The sequence below is a fragment of the Pogonomyrmex barbatus genome, unplaced genomic scaffold, assembly GCF_055798465.1.
Source record: "Pogonomyrmex barbatus isolate J1 unplaced genomic scaffold, ASM5579846v1 scaffold8, whole genome shotgun sequence".
Taxonomy (NCBI): domain Eukaryota; kingdom Metazoa; phylum Arthropoda; class Insecta; order Hymenoptera; family Formicidae; genus Pogonomyrmex; species Pogonomyrmex barbatus.
The window spans coordinates 7,033,593-7,057,363 of NW_028297182.1; the positions used below are offsets into that span (position 1 = coordinate 7,033,593).

Genomic DNA, 23,771 nt, shown 5'->3' on the forward strand with positions numbered 1-23,771 from the left:
TTGAACGCCGTGCAATTTTGTGATTTACAAGCGGGCCTCTTCCGCATTTGTCTTAATCAATGTCTACGTACTAATGCAATAATGTAACTTCTACGCACCTACCTACATTAGTGTCGTCACCTTTTTTTCCTCCATATTTATTCACTGTTTTGGCTTTGCTAAGCGAATTAATCACTAATCATCGAATTCATGCCACTACCGACAGACTGGACAGTACATGGCATGAATTCTTTCGATCGACTTTGAGAGGATCCAGGATTGGTTGGCTGGTTAGAGTCGACCTTCTCAGGAATAACTATTGCTCATATCTCGATATCATTTTAATTTAACAGGTTTGACAGCACGGTTTTTTTACGCGCTCGTAATATTCCTGACAAGGTTGTCGAGACATACATCTCGTATCTTCCAATTTCTTTTGTGCTGCGATTGGCTTTCATTAGCCAATTGACGTTTTACTAATGAATCTTGCTCTCTCCACTTCGTCGCGCTCTCTCTCTCTCTCTCTCTCGCTATGGGAATCAGTTTTCATCATCGTGATCCGCTTGCCCCCCTGTAATGTCCAAGCGACAAAGCGACTAATCAGGTTCCACGACCCAGGTCGAACGCCGTTAAGGAATGAGGATAGGCGCAAGATAAGCACCACCATAGCACCTAGAACAGATTCCACGACCAGTAAGACGGTCTCGAGGTACGGCGCGGACTTTCGAAGTCGCCAGAGGCCCCGGACGAAAGAGAGGCCCACGATAAACGCGACCGCAAGACCTAGAAGACCGCCGGTGATCGACTACGATTATTACGAGGACGAGGTGCCGATCGTCGTCGGCAAATCCGTCCTCAATAGCAAACTCTTCCTCACGAGTAAGGGTACCATACGTTGCCTGGACCAGGGCAACTTCCCGCATCCTCACTCGTGCAAGAAATTTATCACCTGTGCCCGTATGGTGAACGGCCAGGTGATCGGAACCGAGTACACCTGTCCCGATAAATTGTCCTTTGATCCAGTCGGCGGTATCTGCAATTGGTCCGCCGGTCTCGGTTGCAAGGACTAATAAAAAATCATCACTCCGATATCAGTCCTCGACAGTCGAAATACGAAGTTTAGTTGTCTTAGACCCAATTGCACCAGTGTCTCATAAAATTCACTTTAATTCGATTTACCTTCTCTGTCTCTGTTCTGACACAAGACACTATAATACAAGAAAGAAACAGAAGTGTCATTATGCTTCGAATTCGAAATTGGTTGGTGCAATTGTATATCGGCTTTATTTCTCATATCTGTTTCGGACAGTTAAACATAGCCGATACTTTTTACTTCGCATTTGCGTAGAGTACATAAAGATAATTATATTGATTATATTTAAACGCGCCTTTTTTAATTTATTTCCGACATTTATGAGAAATATCTTTAAGAAAATACGTGACTGTCGGCTGACTATGATTACCATTGCGATATTTTGGAAGATGAATTTTCGAACATAATGAATTACTCGGTTTAAAATTAAAAAGGGGAATTTATAATCTTGCAAAATCAAACTCTATAAAAATTTTACTTTAATATTCTCCCTCTTTTCACGCACGGTAATCGCATGAAATGTTATTACGTTAGACTTAAATTTTATTATCGTTGCGGGATACTGGATAGAGGCACTCTATAAAAATCATTAATATTATTATATATGAATTTATAATGACGATATTTGTTCGAGGAGACTTGAATTGATCTTATTGAAAAAGCCATAAAATTGTACTATTTCCTTTTTTATTCCACAAATAATTTTTTCTATTTTCTGAATAGAAAAAGAATAGCACATTTTTAATATAACGCAGCACAAATATAAAATAAAATTTTTCATTCTTTTAAGAGTTCATCTTTCTACGATTTTCATCTAAAATCATTTCAATTTTTTTATCTTTAAAAAATTTACTTTAGTGACCTTTTCGAGGAAATTAATTCACTTACGGTCGTTGATACTGCGAAGCGGGGTTATTTTTGGGTGATAATTCCGATAAAAATATATTTCGTCTACTTATTGTACGAGCGTGCAATAGCCATATAATCGAGCGAAAACGCAGAGCGGTGATATTATCGTTAAAGTCTCTTTGTGTAAATATATTAATAGTGTGGTAAGTAGCATTTAAGGTAAACGTATTTTTCGCGTGGCGTGCTGGTAGGCGCTAACTTATCTGTAAATTTTCAGAATTAGGTTCATCTTATTTCGTAAAATACGTCCGTCTTAATAGAAGAAATATGCGATAGATCTTACTCGACTCTCATCGATGGGTCGAACTCTTCTCTCGGATTTGTGTGTATCGAAGATTTTTGTATTTAGAATAAAAAGCATTGTTTAACCACATACATGTGTCCGTTGTACGTTCCTTTGAAAAAATGATTAATGTCAGTATAAATGGCAAATATTATTTTAAATAAAGCAAGTCATCTCGTTTTACATTTATATTTCACTTCGATGGAATTTTTTTAATAAAGAATGTCTTGAAAATGATATGTTTTATGGGAGGTAAAAGATACAAAAATCCTGATGCAATATTATGTATACATACTTTTTTTCAAAGATTTCTTTATTTTCCCCGATATTCTTGCGTTTTACAATGTTATTTGTTATTAATCTAGTTTAGGAAGATGAGATGGGCAAAACAAGTATACAGTAGTAGCTGATAAATGTAATGCAGCGCGAGACGATCATGTTTCAGCGAGATTTCCATCGAATTGTTACAATTTCATAAATATTGTTTCATAAGATAATAATAATAATAATAATTACAATTATACGTGTATAAATACGCTATGTATAAATGAGAATGTAATTCAACTGTATGACAAAATCTGACAAAATTATAATGAAATATTCGGAAACTTTTCAACTTTCCGAGCACGCGGACTTCATTTTCGAATATTCGTTTGCGCGGATATTACAATGCATCAGATATATATGTTTCAGACGTATATGTTTCAAAGTATACGCTTCCCTTTTTGACATTACGTATATTTCCTTGTTCGGTGGTACGTATACCTGTAAAAAAGTGCGTGTGTGTCGTTTATTTACGTGTGTATACTGTTCTAGCAGTCAACTTTCTGCTTTGACGTGTTTCTTGTATATTATATTCGTCTCTCTGTATGCCCAATGTATATTCCGAGAGAGAAGAAAAAGAAATAAAAAGGAATGAGAAATTAAGTAAACTCTCAAAAAATTGCGTTAAGATAAACATTGAAAAGCGCATTAAAGCCGCAAAAAGCGAAACAGAAAAAAACTTACAGTATACTTACAGTATACTTTCGCCGATAAAAGTAAATTGCATTTCACACACACACGAGCGCTTTAATTGAGAGATTGATTTTTCACGACGACGATTTGAACAATGATGATTCGACTTCCGACGTCACTTTTGACAGATAAGGCTACGTCGTAAAATATGATCCAAGAAATGGCAGCTGCGATTTGGAGATTTACAAAGTGGACTCTATATTACAATTAGCGCGCCTTATCGCTCTTCGCAGATATTTATAAAAATAAATACTTTGAGAAAAGTATCCCGTTCACTATCGTAAAATAGATACATATATCGGAGCAATATAATAAATAATTATTAAAGTCAAATAAATAAATAATTTGCTTCGTTCAGCATATTCGTTTCGCGTACCTTTAATATACGATTTACAAAGTACATAAGGCGACGGCTTGTCGTTTAAGGATTCGTAGTGCCGCGCTTATTAAAAAAATATGAACATTATTCGATTTCGAGCGTATGTTTTCTGGATACTTAGCGAGAAGGTCGACTTCTATATCATTAAGTCTCGCAAAGACTCGTTATTATTATTTCTCTGAATTTTACTACCTTGAAATTCTCTCTCTTTTTTTTTTTAAGTGTTTGTGCGAACATTGATCTATGGCGTAAACCGAACGTCAATGCTTAACGGAGTGCACCCCAAATATGACGTAGAATTTGGTAATTTTTAAAAGGGCACACGTTTAAGCTATTGACAAACACGATATAATTATAAAATGTAATAAAATTACTATGAATGTGTGGATTCAGAAAAATTCAATTCGAAAACACTGTTAAATTTGTGTCACGCTACAATGGCAAAATCGCAATCTAAAAATATATATATATGTGTGTGTGTGTGTATATATCTCTTTCGCTGAATAATCATATACAAAATGTAGAATATAGAACTTTAGAATAAATATCCTGATATATGTATAGAGATAAAAAGTAGTACTAGTAGTTATAGCACTACTTAGTACTTATAGTAGTAATACTAGTAAAAAGTAGTACTAATAAAATTAGTACTATTTTTAATAGTAATTTGGAGAGCCTCTAGTATCAATGCACTCACTAACTATATCCAATTATGTAAGCTTCTCCTTTTTTGCCATAATTATCGATCTCAAATATGGCCCAAGACGCAATTCCTTCCCGTTCGAAAAAAAGAATCGTAGAAAATGTGTTACCTATCGTTGGCACTTATCTTCCCAGAAAAAAAAAAAGAAATTCAAATTGTCTCGTTCTAGAGTAGGCTACATAAAAAAAATAGAAGAATAAGCATGTAGCAAAACGTTTCATAGAAGAGTACATTAATTTTGAACTTCTTGTTTATGCTTACGTTCCATATCTTTTTAACGAAAGGTATCTAAATACTCATATTTGATATTCATTATTGTCATGTTAACAGACTTATATAAGTTACGTAATTTTTCCTTGTACGTATATCTGATATGTAATCTCCATTCACGTGGAAGATATTCTTAGTTAATACAGTTAATATCTACTTTTCTTAGTACGACAACTTAGATCCCTTTACGTTAAAATGATATCACCTACTTTCTTACTTATCCCGGACTAGTAAATTTCTAGTCCCTTCCAATAAACTCGAGTACACATACGCACGTACAGTTATTAGTATTTAACATAATGATTGACATTGTACGTATTGTATTCTTTTACATTGAGTTCCGTTTTCATAAAATGTATCGCCATGAAAATACGTTGATGCGTTAAAAATACTAAAATAGTAGGAGAAACTTTTAGGCATTGTTCATCTGTTCAGCTGACAAATACCCGATCCCTTTTTCATTGTTTTCTTTCGATATTACTCCATCGAATAATATCAATTTTGATATCATTATGTTCATTTACAGATCAGATTCACCATACAGAGCTGTCGAGAAAGAGCGGTAATCCAATGCTCCAGGCACAGCGCTCGGTCCTTTGTATGGTGGCATTCGCTGAATGCAATATTCTGCCTGATCCGGTGGTAATTCTCTCCTCAGTTCATCTGGCAAGATATATGGCTAAAAGACAAGAATTTATATTGTATGACATGTTTCATTGCCGCGAATTCATTCAAATTCAAATATAATATTCTTACCTTGTCACCAGCGAGAATGCGGAAACTGTCGATGACTTGTTCCGCTGTGTCGGTATCTGTGGACTCACGCGTCATGAAATCGAGGAAAGCATCAAAGTGCACATAGCCCGAATTGTTGGGATCAACGATGGCGAGGATTCGTTGGAAATCGATGTCGCCCTGTCTGTCCTTTCCAATAGAGTATCCCAGAGATACAAGGCAGGATTTAAATTCATCTGGTGCCAATCTGCCCGTCCTGTTCTTGTCGAAGTGATTGAAACTGCTGCGGAATTCATTCAGCTGCTCTTGAGTGATACCCTGAAACGGAAACGTGTTTATGCTTGTTCTCAACGTTTCTCCGAAAGCACGTACAGAAATATGATATACATAATATAAACAAATTATTTAAGAATACCTTCGAATCTCTAGTAAGAATTTGATTTTCGACTTCGTTAACATTACGATTAATTGAAGTCAGAAGTTGTTCCCAACCAACGCGCAATGTTTCCATAGTATACTGAGTATAACGGTTTTCGAAGATCATGCCTTCCTGAACTGCTTGATGGATCTTTTCCAATTCCTCAAGATGAGCTTTGTATTGATATACTGCCTGTTCGTATTCCTTCAGACGATGTAATTGATCTTCAAGTGTTCCCTAAAATATAAACGTAACATTAAAAAAAATCCGTGGATGTATAAACAACACATAAATTTTTATATAAAATTGATGTATTACCTGAAGACCGAGACCAATTGCAGTCACAGCATCCAACTGGCGTTCTATCCATGGTCCGACAACATTGGCTTTTTCGGCAAATTGTCGTCTAAGCAATTCATTATCTATTTTCACAATTCAGGAAATATCTTTCAAATGCATATTTAATCAACAAAAAATATTTTCATTAAAAAATTCACAAAAAATTGTTTCTACTTGGTACAAAGTTTGTTTAATGTTACAAAATAGTAAAAAAAATATTCATTTTTAGAGAAAAATTAAATAACCAACATCACATAAAATAAGGATACTTTGTTGTTTGCGAAGTTCAGCAGCTAAGGTACCGTCACGTTGAGGAACTAACTGTCTAACATCGCTCCATTTCTTAGTAAGATCCTGTAGAATAAAAAATATTATTTAATTTTAGATTTCGATCTATGCAATAAATAATAATAAATTTAATCAATAATAATTTATTCTTCAATATTACCATGGCAGTTAGAGCGGTATAAGGATTCTCCAAGCCACCAGGGATTTGGTATTGCTTAACTATGGATTCTACTTCGCGCACCAATCCCACAATCGCGTTGTACTCCTTGTCCGCTTCACCCAAAGTAGCTTTGAATGCAGCGTGCGCGTCCATTAAACCTTGAATCTCTTCCATCGTATGGACAATAAACATGTCCACTAAATCTTCTCTGGTTCCATCCAACCAATTGTTGAATGGCTGAAAATCATACAATATGTCAAATGTTAATTCGAGATAAAAAAAAAACCAACAATTTTGCAAATAAAATCAAGTGCTCACAGCAGCGCGTTTGGCAAACTCTAAATGTAAGACATCTATCTTTTCTAGGATCTTCTCGGCCTCATCGAGAGCTTGACGTCTGCGTTGGGTAAGTGTACCCAAGCGATCCCACTGATCGCAAATGCGTTGGCATCTAGCGTTCACGGATGCGCTGTCGTGATACTCAAGAGTGCTGTAATAACAAAATACAAATATAGTGACAATCAAAACAATTTAAGACAGATAAAAAATCTTGAAGTTACTTGAGTTCTTGAGCGATAGCTGCGATTTGCTCCACACGATCCTGATGGGCCGCAAGATCTGATTCGAAAGCTTCATGCTTCTTCTTCAAGGCCTTAAGCTCGTTCAATTTGCACTGCCGGAAGTGTTGGGATGTGAGCATCTCTTCCTTACCAGCGGTCCAGTCCTCGTGAGCGTCCGCCTTATGCTTGAATTTCTGCGCCAAATGTTCCAATCGTTCCAAACGCATCATCTCGGACAATAACCAATCTTCGAACGTCTTCTCGGCTAACTCCAGATCTGAAGATAATTTTTTTTTAATATATATTATTTTATGTGAAAATATATAGAAATATTGACGAAGAAAGACTTAAAAAAAACGCACTTCTCCATGCTTTATTTATATCAGACACCATTTTTCCTTCTGTGGGCATGTATGCCGGTCTATTGCTCAGCCTCAATTTTGTCTGCAAAGTATTGAAATTTGTCTCCAGCTTGGCTTTCTGTTCAACACGTGGTGGCTTATGCTTGCGCCTATACGTTCGGTATTCCTCCAGCTTCTTCTGACAACCGGCGAGGGAATTGTCGGTTTGCCGATTCGCAAGCCATGGCAACGTTCGTCGTATCCATTCGAGCAAATCGGAAGCTAAGCGCTCGTATTCCTCCATGAGGCGCTCATTCTCTTGATTTACTTTTAGTACCTTGCAGATTCTGTTAGCCGCTGTCTCTGCCTACGATAAAAAAATGATATCTCTTTCTTACAAAGAACTTTCAAATCGCGTTTGTTCACTCGAAATGTATAGAATTTACTTCCATCGAGCAAGACGCATGCAATCGTGAATATAGCCATCTAGAAATGTAAATAAGGAAACTTGAGATATATTAAATGTCTGATTCTCTTTTCGCTTTCGTGTGAATTCATATTTTATTAATACGCACGCAAATATTCAATGCGTATGTTACAGGTTAATACGAATTGCAAAACACACACCTTTTGAGCACCGCTAAAACAGTGGTAGTATGAGGAAACATAGGTCATCACGGCCCTCTCATCAGGCATTGCCGTATTTCGCATATCTAAAAAAAACACAGTCGAAGAAACTCAAACCATGCGTTGTTAGCGTAAATACTTGCCGTTAAAAATGTAATTAATTTTAACAATAAATCCGGCAAGAAAACAGAACGCTATTAGTAATTCATCGATACAATTCTTAGTATCATATTTTATACATATGACAAAAACATAACGTCCTTTGAAGAGAATATAGAGACCAATATAAAATTCTGTTGTAATTATAATTTTATTCATTAATTAAGAAGTGTTACGCAGTGCATAGTTCATTTCAGTCCTCTGCTGAAATAATTAAATTAAGATGATAGCAAGATAATCGATTAGCAGACGTTCAAACGTCACGTTAACGGTTAGCATACAATTCGTTTAATTACAGTTCGCATTATTAACAAAGAATAAAACAGATCGCTTTAAACAAGGGGGCAGGAACAGAGCAACACGCATTTTCTTTTACGCTGACCTGCTGGGCACCTTGGAACGCGTGGTAGTAGCAGGACACATACGTCATGATAGCTCGCTCATCCGGCTTGGGAGTGTTGATCAAATCTACGTGATATCAAGGGAATATATGAATATAAAGTTATGCGTTTATACATGTCACGTCGCCACTCAAAGAAAGTCGAGTGTAGTTCCGTCCTATACAACGAAAGGCAAATATCTAAACTCAGCGACTCGATACAATCATCTTCTTGATCCTATCTCGAGCAATCCAAATGACGAATATGTGTCTCATATTCCTGAGATGTATGTCAACCGCAAGTATCCGAAGATTTTTAATTGAAACATTTAATTTATTACTTACCATCGGGATCTAACATGCGAGGAATGTCGAGATACTTTTCAGCGACATCGAAGGCAGTGTTCAAATTCTCCAGCGGATTATCCTTGCTGAGTTTGTTGTAGTCGATCAAGTCGGGCCGATGGCGATGAATAAGTGCGCAGAACGCGAGACCGTCCTTGAAGGACAGGTGGAAGTTTTGAACGTTGACATTCTTGTACGGTGCCGTCTTGCGCTGGCACCAAAGCAACAGACCTTCCTTCGCGGTCATCTCCTCCACGGAGATATCCTGGATCGCGAATCTCAAGATAATGGTCCATATCATTCCCAAAGTCATCTTTAGGTTGCCGTCAACGATTTCTGTCAAAAATTTATCGGCATTTAAAGAGCGTACGACACACACAGAATAATATAAATGATACAAGTTATACAATTATTTTTACATTAAAAAAAAATAAAAATATAACACGATTCTAATAAATTTTTGTGCTTTTTATTATTATTAATACGAGAAAAAAAATATTTGATACAATTTAATGGTGTTTTCTCGCAATATATAAAGGAAAAAGGGAAAACGTACCTTCTGCGCCAATTGAAACCAGCTTGACGCCCTTACTGGCGATATAATCGAGGGCCTTGTTCACGTTGGCGATCTTGTGGAATCTCATTTTGCCTCTGTCAGGCCTCGGAAGGGTCTCGCCTGAGATCACCTCAAGCAACAACATCAGTTTCAACCCATTCCTGAAATCGTCTTCGATCGATTCGATGGCAGTGCCTGCTTTGCGTAGATGCGAGTTGCACCAAGCTGTGAATGTCTGGAAACGCATTAAAAAAACCCCAATTTAATCAATATTTTTTTGTCAATCTTAAATTCAAGCTGACGACGAATTGTGCTATTAACACACAAATAATATAGATGACAATGATCTCAAAGGGTACTTTGACCGAAACGGCTTGCCTAAATTTTGCAATTTTTGTGAACAATCTATCATAAAGAAATAATCATTTAAAATGGGGGATTGAGTTTCTCTGCCTATACTGCTTAGTGTATATTTTAGTAACGACCCCGATCCCTCCCGCTATATATATCTTCTGTCCTGGTTCTTAAGCCACGTTTCCTATCGTTCTCTGCGAATGATTTTCGGATGATCTTTCGATATCTTTGTGCGAAACACACCACGCGTTCATATAAAAAAACACGCGTGTTTTTCCACATAACACGTGTTACGTGTTTTGAAATATACAAAGTATAGTACAGATACCGAAAGAAAATCTTGCAATAATTTTTGCGAAAAGAATAGTTACGTATTTCATGATTTCATGATTAGATTAAGATCACAGTGCATCCCGCGACAAATCGATCTCTAACATTAATTTTCACGATGTTTCGATTTTCAATGGCGGTAATTTTCTCGTCATGTAAGAAAGATCGTGGACATAAATTAGAATTATTATCGGAATATCTAAGGATCGCACGAGAGTAAATCGTAGGGGTTGGGGGGGGAGGGAGGGAGGCGAGTTCGCGGGAGATTTATTCCGAAAATCGCAGGGGGAAGCGCGGCATTTAATCGGAATCGATGAAAAAAAGAAGTCTCGAGGCCGACGGTGAAATTTTCGCGGGTTGGAAAAATATTGCGTGAAATTCAATACGGGCGGCGTGAAGCCCAGGACGGGCCAATTTTGGACATGAGCCACCCTCCTAACGTCTCTGCACGCGCTCTAAGATCTATTTGTAAAACATTGACTCCTCCCGCGCCCGAGTATTAAAGCACTTCCGAAGGCATTTCCGAATTCGCTCTCGTTATTTAACAATTAAATCACGAGCTGTTACGTCATTGATTACACACGTCGATTTTTAGCGACAGAGAAACGTGGGCCGTGCGGCTAAAGCTAAAGCTCGTCTGTGCAAAGCGTTTCTGTGTAATTTTCGCGATTAATATAAGTACGCGTACGTACTTCGTTGCACAAGTAAATAATAGTCGTACGACAAAACGTCGAATAATTATGGCTGCAGTTGAGCCCACTGATAAAAGATATCGCTGTTCGGCATTTGCAGAATTCGTAATTCAATACGTCGCCTAAGAGTCTTGTGTGCCGGGCGCGAATGATGTGCTGTATCGATGGAAATGGAGCCACGCGCAGTTTACGGCTAAGGGACGTTCTCGATGATGAAGGAATGCGATAGCTCGATGTATTTGCTGATAATACATTATTTCTCTATTTATGCCCGTTATGTGAGTGTGTGTGTGTGTGTGTGTGTGTGTGTGTTACGTGTAACACGACCACTCGTTTTCCGGTCTGCGTCGAGGACAAGCGTTCGGCCACCTTCGAAGAGAATTTACAACGAACGGCAAATAACATCTCCTCTCCAATTTGCACCGCGAGTAATCTGCAAATCGAAAACAAATTTTAGTCGAAAGAAAAAAATTTCTACGTCCGATCCGCGAGCGTAAGGTTGGAAAAAAAAAAAAAAAAAAAAAAAAAGAAGCGCATATTCTGTGCAAATGGAGAGCTATTCTTAGAAAGAATCGACATTTCTTTTCTTCGTGAACATTCAAAGCGAATGAAAAATAAGTCAGTTCGCTCGTTCATTTTACATTCAAGGCTTAAATGTCATTCGTGTGCTTGTAATTATTTATTGATCGTAATATTATAATTTGGAATACGTTGAATTTATATAGTTCTAATAAAAATTTATCGGGGAAAAGGAAAAAAAATTATCTATATAAAAGAATGTTTATTATCTTCCTCTTGATTAAGTGCTACATGTCGATTGATAGCTTTATGCTTCTTCGTAATTATTTCCCATAAATATAACTTTTGATCGTTACATCAATAAGCCATTAATTTCAAAATGATTTGATACTATCGCACGATTAATGTGATTGATATGTCAAGTGTGAAAAAACAATTGCTTTAAAAAGATGATTACTTTGTACATTAACGTGAGTGGTATGTAAGATTTTTATAAGTATATATCTATCTTTTTTAAATTAATATTTCTTCTATCTGCTTCGTATTATCGTGTAACAGTCGATTTAAAATATGTTAGCTTATCATCAAAGACTCTCATAATAATCTTCATATATATATATATATATATATATATATATATATATATATATTATGATTAAATTGGTTGGTGTCGGTGGCATCATTACAAATTTTCTCCATGAGTCATCGTCATCTCTCTATAAACCCTGATGTATGACACGCGCCAGTACATTAAAGATAATATAAACATTATCGTTATTTTCGATGCGTTATTTCGGTGCGCAATTTTCAAGGACTATCTCGCAGTTATACAATTTACCAGGCAATGAATATAAGATATTAACGTAACAATATTATACATATGTCAACTAGATAGTAACACCCGATATTATATTAACCAAAAACGTAATGATAATAACATATACATTTGCATATTAATAATTTAATTCTTTCTCCAATATATTCATCCTGAAATTCATTGATAAGAAAAAAAAAAAATCAATAAGAAAAAAAATTGATAAGAAAAAAGGAAAAGTTTCCGCTGTGTATTTTATTAATATAATTATAATTTTCTTATTTTCCAACATGTCGTCAATGTTTCGTAATTACATTTTCGTCATTATTGCCCAGGTAATTAATTAACACGTATATATAAACTATAACTATGTTGGTCCAAGAGCAGCTTAAGATCTTATGTACAATCTTATGTACAATTCTCATAATCCGAGATTGTATCTCGAAATCTTCGTACTATTTTTATTTTAAAAATTTGGCGATAATCTATATTCGTTTGGCTCTCCTATCATCCTTATCGTTTCGTGCCTTATCAAAATATATGTGCACGGTAACCTACGATAAGGCACATCATCGTTTCAAACGATTGTCATCGTTTACACGACTACATTTTCGAAATGTTTATCCTAAGTTCTATCGCTGTTTTCTATCTTCTGCAAGCTGAAAACATATTTGCCTCTATCATTTTGCGTTGTATTTAAACTTGGCAACGCAACAGTTTAATTACGGATCAGTCTGCAAATGAAATATTTTTCAACGAGTGTCAACGATAAAGCTCGCCGAACCGTAATTTATATTTTAAACAAAATAATTTAATTTAATTTCTTGTAATTTTATGTATATACAAATTATATTTAGATTGCAGAAAGGATTGCTCTACAAACAATTTCTCATTTCGAATTGTTAATTTGCTCTAAGGAATATTTTACATCTTAAAAAAACCGGGACAAATTATAATTTGATTACTTTAAAATATTTAATTTTATATTAATTAAATTTGTTATTTATTATACATGAAGTCGCAACATAGGCCAATAATTATCACAACAGTCTTCATTATAGCTTTATATCTCATTTAACTTTCTTATCTCATTGTAAAATGTGTGTGTGTGTGTGTGTGTGTGTGTGTGTATGTGTGTGTGTGCGCGCGCGCGCGCGTGTGTGTGTGTTGTACAATATTATTTTTCAAATACAATAATTTTTCGAAACCTCGGAGAGACTTAAACTGCCCAAAATAGGCTTCTGAAAGGTCAAAAAGATAAATTTTCTTTCAAAAAAATAAATTGTTATCATTATCGTGTCCAATCGCGTTAAGATGTTTTGATGCGACGCACGAAAATGAAAAATTCAACAGGGGGATTTGAACTACGGTATAGTTATGCGTTGGAATTTGTAATCGTTTTCATCTATGACCTTTTAAGTGGGGCCAATATCTAGCCGAAAATAGTTAATCGTAGGTGTACAGCAAAATGTCTGGGTGATGAATCTGTGTTTGGCGCACGTAGCTGCGTACAGCCAAAGAACTATCCTCACCCAAGAAAAATAATCTTTTATCTGTATCTTTTCGCGCCCTATTATTCCGCTGTTGCTTTGCATTTATTTACGCGTAACATTTCTATTTTCTATTTTCATCATTTTTCGCGTTACGTCATGATCAAATCAGAGGCCTGATGCTCTTTTATTTCATAGGATAAATATTAAGGTTTTCGATCATCAGGCAAAATCTTGATAATCATTCTTGCAAATTTTATACATTTTACTTTTATACTTTTATCTTATGTTACATACAGGATAGATTTCAAAATAGTTTTTATGCCAAAATAGAAAAGATATCACATTATTATAATCGATAATCAAAATATTATCGATGTTAAACATCTTATAAATCTACAATAAATTTATTACGGAAAATATCATTTCAGTCAAGAGTCAAACCAAGTAGTTTCTTTCCAAAAAAAAAAAGCAACTACGATCATTTCTCTTCAATTATATCAATCTATATATAATAATATTTGCACATTTTGATACACATATCTCAATTAACTTTAGATCATAGAATCCGCATAAGATTCTCCCTAAAATGTGAATCATTTTAGTGAAATTAGTCGTTTATATTGTTCAAATTGTTTAAATGGGATGTTTGGTAATTCCGCGTTGGTTTTTTTATTGTTAGCTGCTCAAAAATCCAAATTTTAATCATAAATATCTTCAATTCTTTATTTATCATCGTCACACAGATGTGATAATGAATGCTTCACGATCGTACGATGAGTCAGAAAACCGGAGGTTTCGAAATTTTTCTTAAGAATTTCGAGTAAATCAGAACAACGATGAATCAGAATCAAATTAAAATGTAATAAAGCACAAAAATAAAATATAAAGAGCAACAAATAAACTCGCATATATTTATCTTCTTTCTAGTCAATTAAAAATCTTCATTTCATGTTTTTCACTAAACATAGACATAATAGTTTAGCTTTTAAGAAGATACATCTATCTTTCTCATAAATTAATCTTTTTTGATCTTTTCTCTCCAAGAATTCCAAATAAATCTCGAAATAATAAATAATCTCGCATACATTCATCTTTTTTCTAGTTAATTATCTAGTTAATTAATCTTTTTTCATGTTTTTCACATAGTTGTTTATCTTTTAAAAAGATACATCTATCTTTCTCATAAATTATCTTTTTTATCTTGTCCCGTGATAATATTATTAACACAACAATGATATTACGATACACATCTCTTATCGGTATTTTATTTTCAGGCTCCGACACCTCGATCCATATATCATCGCGTGACAATGGTCTTAGTCAAAATATGGCATGCATTGACCGTTCGGTCCATTCCAATTTGAGATTTGGCGCGCGGCCGAGAACCCCTCCCCCCCCCCCTCAAAGGTTAATGATCCTGTCGCGGTGTGCGGAAAGAAATCGATCGAACGCGGAACGGAATCCTCGTACCGGCGCTCGCCACCGGCTTCGACTCGGCTTTCACTTATCCATCGATCATAACGCGGATTACGCGTTATCGGATCCCCGTCACCAGTCGTGTGTAGGCGTTTCCTCGGCGACGACGCGGTCTGCCAAATTGGCACAACGCGCCACTGTCGAATTCAAGAACGCGAAAAGAAAGAGCAACCCGCATACCTGCGGATCGGCAGCATCGAGAAAACGCTTCCTCGCGACGTTTGAACGAAGTTTGACTCTTTCAAAAGTATCGTCGATCAAATATTTAATGTCTCGTTTCGATTTTATCGTGGAGTTATATTTAAAGTTCTTCTACGAAAATATAAACAAATAGAAACAACAAATAGAAACTGTACTTTTTATTTAAAAATAGTAGTAGTAGTAATCAACCTCGTGTTTTTAGAAAAGTCATCAAAATTAAAAAGGCATGATTAATATTACAAGAAAAATCAATGCTGCTCCCAATATTTGAACAAACGCGGTAATTTGTCATGTATATAAAAAAAAAATACACATTGTCTAGATTATACAGGAAAATGAAGGATTGAGATATAAATCAAGTTCGGTAATTTGTCAGCTATAAAAATCTAAGAATTCGCGCGGACGAAGCGCCGGCGCGATATTTCTCGCGAAATTTGAAGTCTGATCGGAGGATGTGGACCCCGACTATGATCAACGACATACGACATACGACTACGCATGTTATCTATTTATACGGTCTATTTATACGTAACGTCAGACGTCGCGCGAACGAGAAGCGAGAGTATCGCCGATGAGAGGCGCGCAAAGTGTTCGCGATGCTATTGACCAGGCCTACGATATTCGAATCTACATCACATACGTACCGCATATGAAAATCTATAATATATATATATAATGCATAAGGTTTTTTTGTGCGATATTTTTCGAGAACAAGGCTCCAAAGCGGAATCCCCGAGATCGTCCACGTATCGTGAAATAAATTTCATCACTGATATTTAATACGCGTCGAAAAACAATCATCAAGATTATTTTCTTATTTGTTTAGAAAGAAATTTTATTGTACAAGTCATAATGTCTAAAAATTTGCAAATCAAGGATGAATTAATTCGTTATTATCATTAGAAGAAAAAAAAGAGTAGAGAAGATGAATAAGATGAGATAAGAACTTATGATAAATATATATTATATGTATATTCGTAAAATTGTAGTAACATATATAAAATTGGCTATCAAATATCTTTCTTTCTAAATTCTCTTCAGAATTAAAAATATCATAAAAATAACATTAGTCATAAAAATAATCATCAGTATGCTTTTATTTATAACGTATAGAAGTGAACTTGTTAATTAAGATTAAGATCTAATATCTCGCTATTAAGAACTCAATTTTTCGATCGTTTTTTTTTTTTGTCGTTAGCCAGCAGCACTTACCTTCGACAACGGCGTTAATTAAGCAGATAAACATAATGAGAAAGATGACACACTTGCGCGGGAGATTATTTGTAATTGCCGAAGATGCATCTTGGTGCAAGCCGTTAGTTAATGTCCGTTACCCGGCTTAACCGTTCGAATTTGTCTGGTGAGGCCAGATGATGATCGCGACGCTGCAGCGAGGTCGACGGCACGGAATTAATCTCGAAGCGACAACGGATGAGCGTATATCGATACATGCGGAATTAATTGACGATTTCTAATTATACAGTACGCGTGGGATAACTCCGCGCAGGCGGAGTTAATCCCACGATAAATCGAAATAATTGCGATCGAAATAGAAAACGAATAGTCTCGCTAATATTAATTTTATTAAGGCAAATATTGTGCGAGATATCATATTCATTAAGATTACTCCGAGCAATCCCATTTTCCAAAGTTTTCAAAGAGAGAATAAAGAGTATACGCGCACAAAACTACAAAAAAAAAAAAAACATATAATTTTATCTCGATTTAGAAAAAAACTAAAATATAATGATAATTTAAAAAAAAAAGTTAATATGTTCAAATTCAATGTTAATAAAAAAAAATTTTTTTTAATTAAAAAAAAATAAAAAAACTCATAAATTTAGGGGAAAAAAAACAAACAGGTCTGTGACTATAATCTTTAATTATAATTCTTAATTGACATTGATAATAAAGGCATCATGGTGAATCTGTGAAGAATCTTCAATAAGCATCGTTTAGATGTGTGACATTGGAATGTGAATGTATTATAAAAAAGATGACCTTTGTAAACTGAGACGATTGCTCATAAAAAGATTTATGCTCTTGGAATTGGCTAAGTTAAAAGTTAAATGTGCACGAAGTGAACCTTGCGGTAACAATCAAAGACGTATATTGGGGGTTTATACTAGGAATATATAAGAAATAATACTACGCATGATCGATCAAGCAAACGACTACACATCGATAACAAACAAAATCATGACGACTGATACGTTTTATCTATGAGATTCTATGAGCAATAACAAAACAAATATTTACCCTATAAAATAATCATGAGGAAATTACAGTATGAAATAATCATCACTAAACACTTCTTACTATCAAATATAAATACAAAATCCAGTCATTCTTCTATTTACGATCATCTCAAAGAACAAGTTGAGAATATTTTTTTTTCTTTATATCAAACATCAAATATAAAATTAAATTATAATTCAGTAATTAACCGTATAAAACATAACAATATAATATAATAACATAATATAAAATTGAAGAATTTATCTAATTTAAAGTAATAATTTAAATTGAATCTCGGAAGATACTCGAAAGAAAATTATTATTAAAATTATAATATAAATGCTATTTTATAAATTTAAATTTCAGAAACAACAGTGTTAATTATTTAATTGGACAAAAGATAATAGCCCGAAAGATAAATAATTTCGATATCGAATATTTTAGATGCAGAATGAAATTTTGGAAGGGCAAGGGCGCGAAGAGAACGAGATAAGTCCCGAATACCAACATCCGAATAGATCTCCGAGAGCCGCGCAATCTGAAAGCTCGGCGAGCAGCTGTTTCCACGAGCAACCGCGACCTATTTAAACGTCCGACGTCGGAGGAAAAAAATTCCTATCGCAAGAATGTTTCGTGCGCGGCCGACGCACTCGGAGGCTCTCTCTGACAACGTGACGACCGGTGATTTTAGCGAGAAATTCTCCTGTACAGTTAATCGGCCGGCGCGTGTCATATAACGTCCGCTTCCTCCTGCCTGTTAGCGCATTTAACCGGTAACTGTTAATTGGCACGCCCTGTCATACTCTCAATCAATTCCACACGAGCTAGGCCCAGACGAATGTAACTCGAATACCACCACACGAGCGTCGAGTTTCTCAATTTTCTCACATCGCGTAGAGTATAAAGTAAACGTACAGGTAAATGTACAGAGATACTCGAGATAAGGGGGAGAACGTGAGCAGAACTGCCTTAAAATTCTTACAGTTGTTGGTCGAGTCTGAACAAGAATTTTCTGACAATCATTATCGTGTATAATGATTTTTTTTTAATTTTTTTTATATATCGAACATACTTTAAATACTTTTATGATTGAAAACTTGAAATAGAACTAACGGAATAATGCACTTTAGCAAAAAATAGCAAAGGAATAAAATTTACTCTTATTTTAGATAAAATAAAAAATAAATAATTATTATCTTAATATTTATTTTGACATGCTTTTGGTCAATTTTATTTAATAATAACGAATGTGCATAATTAACTGGTATAAACTCGCAGAACCAAATGTTACCTCGGTGTTATCGTTTACAAGTCGACGACAAAAGGATCAATAAATAATACTTAATGTTTCTACAAACGAGGGAGAAAGTTTTTCCTAAGAGTGGCTTGAATTTTTTAATTTATTTTTCAATCCTTCCCCCCCCCCCCCTCCCTGAGTCTCTTATTAATTTCGTTCTCTCTCATTAATTCGAACCGATCATGAATCTAATAAAAAAGTGAAAGGAACAAAATAAGCGGACAAAATAAAGAATATAGCTTCGCTTTTACGCTTCCTTCCTTCCGCCTCGAGTTCCGCTTCGCGGAATCGCCGTGCCGGCATTCGTTATCCGCAACGCGGAAACTTTGCGTGAGCTTTTTCCGCGAAGCGACAGGCGTTCGATACGTCCCGTGCGGTTCGACGAACGGAATGAATTCTCTCTCGCGGCGACGCCGACGTGAGTCTCGGCGTCGGATAAATGCGGGTTTTCGGGCCGCGCGCGTTTCCGGAACGGGGCACGCGGATCTCTAAAATTAGAGGCGTTACGAAAAATGCTTGCTGCCGGTGCGGCGCGACGCCGAGCCGCGAGCTCGATCCTCTCAGGAGACGCGCGGCGTTACGTTTTATTGGCGGGCGCGACGTAACCATTATCAGCGTCGGCTTATCTAATGCCTGACTTGACGCGTCGCGACGTCGCTCAACGCGACCCGGCGCGTACCTCGGCGAGCACATCGGACCGGATTGGAGAAAAAAAAAAAAAAAAAAGGAAGATAACGAGGAGAAGGAAACGGCTTCGACAGCGCGAAGGGGAACGGCTACGAGTCATCGTGAAAATCACGGGCGTGACTCATTGCGCTCTTGATTATTTTTGTCATAAAGTCTGAAAATACAATCCGAAGGGCTGCGGCCGATGTATGCGAGAAGAGGCGGGGGCTCCCAAGAGAGCCTTGAGCTCCTGCCAAAAATGAAGAAAACACTTGCAAACGCATACTCGAGGATGTTCCAATTTATTAGTATCTAATGGTTACGTCAAATGTACGAAACAAAAATTGCAAGCGAGAAACTCTTTAAAAAGATACTCCTCCGTGAAAAATTTACTCGTAATCAGAGAGAAAAGATTATGAAAAAGCGACTTATCGTCAAATGACTGGTTTTGACTGAGTAGTTTTTGAAATGTTTTCGACTGGGATAATATTACATTGCGATAACAAAAGAAGATTATTTGAACAGACTTTTAACTTTTCTTGAAAATAATTTCTCAAGTGTAAAATATAAAGAGCAATATAAAATATCACACATTAGCTGTGATTAAATTAAATTTAGAAAATTATATAATATAACTATATTTACAAAATGTATAATTACTATAATGTATAGATAAGTTAGGTTTACACATAATTGAAATATTAAATGTGTAGATTTTGCTCTTCAATTCTTGTATTTTATAATTTGATTCCATCACATTATAAATTATATATATAGTGATTATTCAATTTATCTTTAAAAATTATTCTTTCAACAAAAAACAAAATTTATTAACAAAAGAGAAAACTATAAAACAAATTTATTTTATATTATTATTATTATAAATTTATTTTGTTTCATATTTATAGATATTATCGACATGTTTGTAATTACAAATTCTACCAAATCTATTATAAAATAAATCTTTAAAAATGATGAAACATCATAATTGTTTAATATCCGATAAGATTAGCGTAATCTAAAGGAACTGATAACTGAAACCGAAAATCATTTCTCTATGCAAGCGACTGTTATCAAAGTATAGAGTACAATTCATTCTTAATCTTCATTTTTCTAATTAAGTTTTCTACACTCGAATTTTTTTCTCTCTTATGTCATAGACAAAAAATCTGACATGCGCTATATATATATATTTAGTGCATTCATGTTGGATGACGACAGATGAAACATTCGATCTTTTTCTGTTCTTTACAACAGACAGCTGCGACTTGTCGTTAGATAAAGAAAGAAAATGTTCCGATGTTTCCTCTTTTTCTTTTTGTAGAACAGGTGTATATACTGGGTCCTTAGATATTTACTTTAAATGCGGTAAGACAAAAATCTTTCCCTCCCGAAACTCTAACGTTATCCTTCTTAATTAATTAAATAACGAATCTTAATCTATACGAGGATTAAACGAGAATAATACGAGAATTATTAATATCGATCCTCTTCTAAGAATTAAAAAATTAAAAAAACAAGTGAATTAGTTTACGCAAAATTAGAAGATAGAATCGCGAATAATTATTTTTTAAGCAGTTTTTAAGGATTATTTTTACGAAAATGCGTAAATAAAGGGAAGAAATGTACCGATGATTATAAGATCAGTTCCGAGATCTAATCTGGAGAACGAAAGGCCCAGATCCTCGACTAGGCCCGAATATCCTGTCTCAAGGTTCGGCCTGTCAAGCTTAACGAAGGGAAGAGCGACAGAAAATCGAAGGAAAAAAAGAAAAAAATCTATGATAACACCCGCTCACCTTTTTCTGCTGCTTCTCCCAGGCAGGGTCCAGAAGACCCTCCCTCTCCCATTCCTCCTCCGGTGCCATGTATCCGTCCCCGTAGGCCTCCATGTCGTTCATTCTTTTCGCTCGTGTGTGCGTATCTCACGTTCCTTCAAACGTCAAAAGCTCGATGTCACACGACTCGTTACAACGCTCACCCCGTTACAACGGGAGGAAGGCTCAAAGAGAGAGAAAGAGAGAAGGAAGAAGGGAAAAACAGGAGAGAACCCCGGCGAGAACCGCGAACGCTGCTCTCCACGAAGCAGCCGAGAGAGAAACGCTCGATCGAGGATCGATATGCGTAACTCCTCCGGCGTACGTATGTTCGATGTGGTGACAGTAACGCGTACGCCGAAGAGGGGGAGGGGTGATTTAAAAAAAGAGAGAGAAAGGAACACGACGTGAGTCAAGGGGGTCCGAGCGCGGGTGATCGGAGGGAACGGGGATGAATTCGGAGGGGAAATAGAGAACGAAAAGTCAAACGAGAGAGAGAGAGAGAGAGAGAGAGAGAGAGAGAGAGAGAGAAACGCAGCGAGACCCAACGTGAAAACGTACCCGCTAAGCCCAGAAAACGGTTCGGTTTCGTGTCGTTCTTTCCCTCGCGCTGACCCCTCTGCCACGAGTCTGACATATACGATTTTGCTCGCCGGCGCACGATTCCCTCCCCCCTTACCCCGCCCAACGCACTGCCGTACGTTCCCCGCGGTACCGCTCGTAGGGGACGAGGGTCTCATTCGTTCGCCTCGCAGGTTCTCCCCGGCGGGGGGGAGGGGGGAAACGAAAGACCCCCTCCTCCATTCCGTCTCCCTTCTAACTTCTCTTCATCCCACCCCCTCCATCGTCCCCCTCCAGCGGGCGCCGTTCTCTCTTTCTCAATCACTCTTTGTCAAGCTTGCTCGAACGCTCGACAATGCAAGAGAATAGCTAAGCTCTTTTTACGATTAGCATGTGTTTTGATCTAGGCGGGGAAACGTTGAATATAGTCGCGCGACAACATCACGGCATAACGTCGGCATTTGGGACGTCACCGTGGGAGTCGTCGCGACGACTCGCGGTCGCGTCGAAAATGGGGGTCTTGCCGTGCGTCCGACGTGTCCCCCGCGTCGCGTCTGAGCCATTACGTTGCGCTCCGTAACTCCGTCCTGGCTCTCGGGGTGGCATGCGCGCGAGACAACATCGAATCGGGCTCGTCGGCCCGAAACTAACCTTCGTCCTTCTCCGTCGCGCGCGCGTACGCACGCACGCACGCACGCACGCACACACGTATGTACAGCAGATCCGCAACTCGCTCGCGAGGACGCAGGGACGACAAAAATAGCGTCGGAGACGGGCGTCGCGGCACCTCATTCACCCACACACGCGACTAAAATAGGACCAACGCGCGGTCCGCGCGAAATTCCCGAGCCGACCGGAGCGACGCCATTCCCGATAGAATTGTTATGTCCGAAACACACTAGCGATCGACAATTGCGTCTGCGCCTGCGTCTGCGCACTCGTCCGTGATTGTCGGTTGACTAATCAGAAAGAAGCTGCTAATAATTTGATTGGCCAAGAGACATAGACGCAAAACGTAAACTACTAGGAGTGCGTTCAGAAATAAAATCCAAAATGCAACCATGGATATCATTTATCCTTGTTCAACATTCGATTAACAATAAGAATAAAATTATATACATTCAGAATTTCTGAACATAATCCTAGTATTTTTTTATAGTCTAAAGTTACTATGCGTGAAGATAACTAAATCAAAATCATAAAGCCTTATGTTCAAGATGCTACAGAATGAAGAAAAAATTGATCAATAATATTAATTAATCAAATGAAACAGCCACTGCGATTAATCAATTTTTCCTTTGTCCGAAAACTTGGATCAATTTTTAGCATCAATTTTTATGCTACACAAGTGATGATATATAAATGATATATAAATGATATATAAATATTTTGATCAATAAAATACATTAAAATATAACATTATTTAAATAAAATATTTTATTAAATAAAGATATTTATATTATATTTTATAATAAATTTAAGCTATATTAAGCCTTATAATTAAATCTCAGATCATTTCTAACATTATGAACACAATGTATACATTACATTATAAACTGCGAATACTGAAAATCTATAGTTTACGTTACACATACTATAGATTTTTAGTATTGGCAAATATGTATATTGGAATTATAGATAAGGAATATAGAGATAGGACATAAACGCAATATTGAAACAAAGAGCGAAAAGTTTTCGCTATCTTTAATTATGAAAACTATAATTAACCAGAGACTTAAACAAGGGAAAGTGTAGATTTACTCTCGTAGGCCA

General features: G+C 36.4%; 2 protein-coding genes across 4 annotated transcripts in view; one reads left to right on the top strand and one right to left on the bottom strand.

Moving 5' to 3' along the window:
* The window catches only part of LOC105426278 (uncharacterized), a 38,680-nt gene extending 34,168 nt beyond the window's left edge, over positions 1–4,512 (top strand). Inside the window, exon 20 of the mRNA XM_089083659.1 lies at positions 598–4,512. Coding sequence (XP_088939785.1) covers positions 598–1,049 — 452 coding nt within the window. The 3' untranslated portion in view covers positions 1,050–4,512. The remainder of the gene's footprint in view (positions 1–597) is intronic.
* On the bottom strand, positions 2,546–22,867 carry Actn (alpha actinin). 3 transcript variants are annotated; one of them, XM_089083658.1, is made up of 14 exons: positions 22,650–22,867; positions 21,420–21,553; positions 9,541–9,775; positions 8,985–9,320; positions 8,102–8,187; positions 7,496–7,841; positions 7,134–7,410; positions 6,892–7,063; positions 6,574–6,810; positions 6,395–6,479; positions 6,105–6,208; positions 5,784–6,023; positions 5,390–5,686; positions 2,546–5,312 (listed from the first exon to the last, which is right to left on the bottom strand). In XM_089083658.1, the coding sequence occupies exons 2-14, from the start codon at positions 21,519–21,521 to the stop codon at positions 5,154–5,156; spliced, it is 2,676 nt and encodes an 891-aa protein (XP_088939784.1). In that variant the 5' UTR covers positions 21,522–21,553; positions 22,650–22,867; the 3' UTR covers positions 2,546–5,153. The 3 variants fall into 3 exon arrangements, with proteins under 3 accessions (XP_088939784.1, XP_011635681.1, XP_011635680.1); XM_011637379.3 differs by lacking the exon at positions 8,102–8,187 and adding an exon at positions 8,643–8,728; XM_011637378.3 differs by lacking the exons at positions 8,102–8,187; positions 22,650–22,867 and adding exons at positions 8,643–8,728; positions 21,999–22,156.
* Between the last annotated feature and the right edge of the window lie 904 nt (positions 22,868–23,771).

Coding starts and splice junctions, on each gene's coding strand:
- Actn (XM_089083658.1), bottom strand. CDS start 21,521: ATGAACGACATGGAGGCCTACGGGGACGGATACATGGCACCGGAGGAG. Junction 8,188..8,984: donor TCGCATGTTAGATCCCGATG/GTAAGTAATAAA, acceptor TGTTTTTTTTAG/ATATGCGAAATACGGCAATG. Junction 5,687..5,783: donor TTCTTACTAGAGATTCGAAG/GTATTCTTAAAT, acceptor TTTCCGTTTCAG/GGTATCACTCAAGAGCAGCT.